At 34.2% G+C, this 6,306-nt stretch overlaps 1 protein-coding gene across 1 annotated transcript in view; it reads left to right on the forward strand.

Annotated features, from left to right (window-relative positions):
* The first annotated feature begins 387 nt into the window (after positions 1 to 387).
* Positions 388 to 6,306, forward strand: part of LOC111088038 — a 13,261-nt gene continuing 7,342 nt past the window's right edge. Inside the window, exons 1-2 of the mRNA XM_022396838.1 lie at positions 388 to 672; positions 3,873 to 3,935. Coding sequence (XP_022252546.1) covers positions 393 to 672; positions 3,873 to 3,935 — 343 coding nt within the window. The 5' untranslated portion in view covers positions 388 to 392. The remainder of the gene's footprint in view (positions 673 to 3,872; positions 3,936 to 6,306) is intronic.

Raw genomic sequence — 6,306 nt, forward strand, 5'->3', positions numbered from 1 at the left:
CATGTATAAACTGTAAGTTATAGTATCATGTAGCGGATTAATAGTAACTGACAGTTCTTGTCCTGTATAAACTGTAAGTTATAGTATCATGTAGCGGATTAATAGTAACTGACAGTTCTTGTCCTGTATAAACTGTAAGTTATAGTATCATGTAGCGGATTAATAGTAACTGACAGTTCTTGTCCTGTATAAACTGCAAGTTATATGATCATGTAGCGGATTAATGGTAACTGACAGTTCTTGTCCTGTATAAACTGCAAGTTATATGATCATGTAGCGGATTAATGGTAGCTGACAGTTCTTGTCATGTATAAACTGTAACTGATATGATTTTATAATGCATTATTTACTTAACATCTAATAGGAATTTAACTCCTGATCTAGTTCCTCCAATGATCTGGATCCCACACCAACTAGTTGGATCTTTACTTGGGAGCAACGTTACTTTGGAATGTCATACTGAGGCTTTCCCTATGTCGATCAACTACTGGACGAAGGAAGAAGGTGAAATGATCGTATCTGACCAGAAGTATGTTACAGAGACGCACGAGGAGACCTACAAAGTCCACATGCAGCTGGTCATCTTGTCTGTGACCCCCGACGACTATGGAAGTTACCGATGTTTCGCTAAGAACTCTCTAGGGTCAACAGAAGGGTCAATTAGGCTTTACGGTATGATATTTTTTCAACCCCCAAAGTTCTAGTATATATCGTGGTCATCTTGTTTGTGACCCTCAAAGTTCTAGTATATATCGTTTTAATGCAGAAGAACCATTTATTTCCTCCGGTCAGATAAGTTCTGTATTCGTTAATATTATCAGACTTATCTGATCATTTCTACTTTTCAATTACACAAACTGGTCGGTCTGAGTTTCTCTGTTCATTAGTTATTTAACTAGCCTGATTAGTGCTCTGTCAGATAACACAGTCTGATTTAAATAGTTTTCCTCGTTAAATAACAAACTTTTTTCCAGATTCATCCTGGTCGACAGTTAGACGTGACTTAATTATCATTTCCTTCATTCATAGAATTCAAATGGTCTGATCAGATCTTCTACTTGACACCAAACCGTAGCAATGATGTCTGTAATGAGCAGTCAGTTTTCACGAATCCCGTTGTGACAAGGAAAAGTACTGTACATTTTCGTTTTTTTTTTTCATTGCATAAAGAAACACGTTTATCACCAGTTGATTTTTTTACTGATTTAACTTGTAGTGGAAGAAGCTCTATCGCAAGCACTGTGATCTTTTTTTTTTTCTCCCTCTGGATAATTTCAGAACACATTACTCGCTCGAGACGTCACGCGTAACTCTTCTAATTCAAGAACATTGAGAAGATTCAAATTTCACCTTTTTTTTTCTTTAAACCATTTTTATTCTTACCTGCTAACCACAATGCACTGACAATGGATGGATCGAAATAAGAGCGGGAAGGAAAAGCTGCTTTGCCTACATTTGACAGAGTTTGCAATGTGTTAAGTGTAACTTTGAATTTTAGGTAACTTTTATAGTTGAAGACTCAGAAATTTAATACAAACTCTTTTACAAAAGTCCAAAATCACTTCATATATTCACAGACCCTCACCTTCTGGATGATTCCATATTTTATATATTTTCAAAGTTCGTGGTGCTTTTCTGTAAATCGAGCGTGACCTGGTGCTCAGCGTGTCGAGCTGCGGATGAAAGGGTCTGTGGTTCGAGACGTGATAAACTCGTATAATAAACGTGACAATCAATATCGTTATTTGGTTAAAGTACCAGACAGAGCCTTCTGATGGCGGGTACTGTTAGCTGCCTTCTCTTTGGTCAGTGGTTCAAAATTATGGACCCTATGGGTCTCTAACTTGGACATTTAGTCAGCATACGCATAAGGTATCATTTCCTTTCGATATTACAATTCCGTTTTCTCTGTTTACTCGCTAGGTGACGTCTGTTAAACTGAAACTCTTCTATTGATCAGCTGCACGTAACTTGAAAAGTTAAATTTCCCATCAAAGCGTATTTATTATCAACTTATATGCAGGTAATTTGAAAAGTTGAGTTTCCCATCAATGCGTATTTATTATCAACTTATAGATAATATTGTTTTAAATTAACATATCACGCAAATCACAAATCTATCTATTGAGTTACTAGTGGCAGTAGTAAAAACAAAGAACACCTGTCTCTGAAGTAATATGTTCAAGATACCGTTAACCAGTCTTTAGCTTATGGTCTTTTCAACATGGCCAACTTGTGTTGAATAACGTTAACCAGTCTTTAGCTTATGGTCTTTCAACATGGTCAACTTGTGTAGATAAGTTAACCAGTCTTTAGCTTATGGTCTTTCAACATGGTCAACTTGTGTTAGATACGTTAACCAGTCTTTAGCTTATGGTCTTTCAACATGACCAACTTGTGTTAGATAACGTTAACCAGTCTTCATCTATGGTCCTTCAACATGGCCAACTTGTGTTAGATAACGTTAACCAGTCTTTAGCTTATGGTCTTTCAACATGGTCAACTTGTGTAGATAATGTTAACAACTCTTTAGTTTATGGTCTTTCAACATGGCAACTTGTGTTAGATAACGTTAATCAGTCTTCACCTATGGTCCTACAACATGGCCAACTTGTGTTAGATAACGTTAACCAGTCTTTAGCTTATGGTCTTTCAACATGACCAACATGCTTTGTGAGCTTATACTTAGATTAAAAACATAGGAATATCATCAGTTCTCTCATTTTGTAGTGATTCTTTACGTGTAATGAAACATTTAAGATCGTTTTGTCTGCTGGTTAGGGGGCGCTAGATTCGCAATCTGTGGATCGTTGGCTCAAATCCCGGTCACCAAACATGCTCGCCCTTTCAGTCATGGAGGCATTATAATAGTCAATCCCACTATTCGTTGGTAAAAAGAGTAGCCCAAGAGTTGGCGGAGGGTGATGTTGACTAGTTGCCTTCTTTATATTCTATCACTGGTAAATTTGGGACTGCTGGCGCAGTTAGTCCTCGAGTAGCTTTGCTCGAAATTCAAAACAAACCAAACATCGTTTTATTCTGGCTGTAAATTAAAATGAGAGTTAATGGCACGTTTACATGTCATGTTCTGATTGTTTAAACGAGAAGTAAATGAATATTTACATGCAGTTTTGTTCTGATTATTTGAACGATAATTTAAAGCAACTTTACATATTGTTTTATTATAATTGTTTAAATGATAATTGTTTGTTTGTTTATTTTTGAATTTCGCGCAAAGCTACACGAGGGCTATCTGCGCTAGCCTTCCCTAATTTAGCAGTGTAAGACCAGAGGGAAAACAGCTAGTCATCACCACCCACCACCAACTCTTGGGCTACTCTTTTACCAACGAATAGTGGGATTGACCGTCACATTATAACGCCCCCACGGCTAAAGGGCGAGCATGTTTGATGAGACGGGGATTCGAACACGCGACCCTCAGATTAAGAGTCGAGCGCCCTAACCACCTGGCCATGCCGGGCCTAAATGATAATTAAAGTCATATTTACATATTGTTTTATTATAATTGTTTAAACTATAATTAAAGTCATATTTACATATTGTTTTATTATAATTGTTTAAACTATAATTAAAGTCGTATTTACATATTGTTTTATTATAATTGTTTAAACTATAATTAAAGTCATATTTACATATTGTTTTATTATAATTGTTTAAACTATAATTAAAGTCATATTTACATATTGTTTTATTATAATAGTTTAAATGATAATTAAAGTTATATTTACATATTGTTTTGTTCTGTTTGTTTAAACAAGAGTTAAAAGCACATTTACGTATTGTAAACGGTGATTGTATAAACTTATATTTACAGTTGTGAAATCTGATATTTTATTTACTTATTGATGTAGAAGTCCACGAATCGTCTGAAAAAGAAAGAAATTTCTCGACTTCTTTATTCCAAAACGTAAACGGTGAGTATAATATAATTAAATTAATGTGTTCTGTGCCTTCGTCTAGTGCTTGTTAGAGGCTGGAGTCAGCTTTGTAGAGAAAGTATTGAAGATGATGCTTTTTTGTCCTCTTATGATCTAAGATGGTCACATGATGTCCTTCATGGATGACTTGCAACCAAGATACGTTTCTGCTGATTGATCGATAGCAAATAAAGAACGACAAGTTTATCAGAAGCGAAGTCTTTCTAAACTGAGTTCTTCTTATAAAAAATCCTAATATGTCGCGGTAGTAATTATATATATGTATGTATATATATATGTATGTGACATTTTGAAGTATGTAGTGCAAGATATGTCCATTGAGAGACAAGGAATGAAGTTAGTTTTACCGTCATATAGCTAAACATTTTCAGACATGTTAATATTTCAATCACCTTATAAAAAGTGTTAACGCATCACCGCTGAAGAGAAACGTTAATAATTTTCTAGTTATCGAAATGTATTCGTCCATTTTGTTTTAAGACTAAATCATTATATTTACTTATCCCCCGTCCGTAGCTGAATAAACAGCTCCTTTGAGTAAATTATGTTTTTTTTTTTTTTATTTCCTCACAAATATAACTTCATAAATTCACGTAAGGGATTTAGGTACTTGATTTTTCTCATTTCATGTTTGATGAGAAATTCAAGTTTACATCAGAGCCACTCATGTTTCTCATCATTTCATGATCGCAAATAAATTTACATTCAGTAAAGGAAATTCCCCTCCCCGGTGGCTTAATCGTAAATTAGAGTGCTTGTAACGCTAAAATCTGGGGTTCGATCGCTGCACTGGGCACAGGACGCGTAGCTTATTGTGCAGCTTTGTGCTCAACAACAACAACAAAAATGAAACAAAGGAGAAATAAAAAAAAATATTTTTACCGGTTTACATGTAAAATTAATGCGATATTTATTTTTTGAGACACAATATTGTACCGGTTTACATGTAAAGTTAATGCGATATTTAATTTTTGAGACACAATATTGTACCAGTTTACATGTAAAGTTAATGCGATATTTAATTTTTGAGACACAATATTGTACCGGTTTACATGTAAAGTTAATGCGATATTTAATTTTTGAGACACAATATTGTACCGGTTTACATGTAAAGTTAATGCGATATTTAATTTTTGAGACACAATATTGTATCCTTCATTATCTCTTTAAAAGTTTTTCTATGATTCAATTGTAAGTTAAACCATCAAAAAAATAAATAGCCAGTAAGTTATCGTAAGTATAATAAGATTAGAAAGCCTGCAAGGAAAATGTAGATAAATTTTTACACTTTTAACCACCAGGGGATCATAGCGCAGACGTTCCTTCAAACCAATATTTCTAGGACTAGAATAGGAGAATTTGATTCTTAGACTTCCTCCTTAATTAAAAAACATTTTACGTGTTTTTGAAGTACATCAACATTCTGCCATAACCAAGTTTGGTTTGGTCAAAAGAACTATTGAAACGACCAGTCTCCCGTGTGTAGTCTTTAAATTTTACAGGATCCTTAGTTCGTTTGAAATAGCTTCATTAGCAGGTAATTCGTTTTGGAAATGAATTCAGGTGTTAAATAGTCTAATTCCGCACTGCAATTAGAACAAGTATCGATCAGTTGCTTACGTCATCGGCTCGATGTAATGTTGTCGAAGGGTTAGCTTAAAATCGCATATGTATATATATCGTTTAAATGTACATTATTTATGATAGCCTGAAGAAGAAAGGCTACATGCGTATTCTCCCTTAAGGTTCCATGCTTATTTTAAGTAACGCTGTTTAAACTGTCAATATAGAAATGGACTACGACCACTTGTTTTATCCTCGAGATAACTTGTTATATCTCTTAACGCCTACATGTACAGTTCGAAGAATTAGTACTGAATTCACTTATAAGATCAATAACTCGAATAAAAACATTTTATCAATCTATATAATATTTTTAATATTAAACTACTGACAACACTTTTCTAAGTACAACGTAAGAAATTAATTGCGCAGACCACTTTAAATGGGTTTCCTTTTAATCATGCTATTGTTAAAGTACAGAGGAAAGCCAGGACTGTGTAACATGATCACATTTCATCGTTTAAAGGTGTTTTATTTCTATTGTTAAAGTACAGAGGAAAGCCAGGACTGTGTAACATGATCACATTTCATCGTTTAAAGGTGTTTTATTTCTATTGTTAAAGTACAGAGGAAAGCCAGGACTGTGTAACATGATCACATTTCATCGTTTAAAGGTGTTTTATTTTTATTGTTAAAGTACAGAGGAAAGCCAGGAATGTGTAACATGATCACATTTCACCGTTTAAAGGTGTTTTATTTTTATTGTTAAAGTACAGAGGAAAGC

The sequence above is a fragment of the Limulus polyphemus genome, unplaced genomic scaffold (genome assembly GCF_000517525.1).
Source record: "Limulus polyphemus unplaced genomic scaffold, Limulus_polyphemus-2.1.2 Scaffold3030, whole genome shotgun sequence".
Classification (NCBI taxonomy): domain Eukaryota; kingdom Metazoa; phylum Arthropoda; class Merostomata; order Xiphosura; family Limulidae; genus Limulus; species Limulus polyphemus.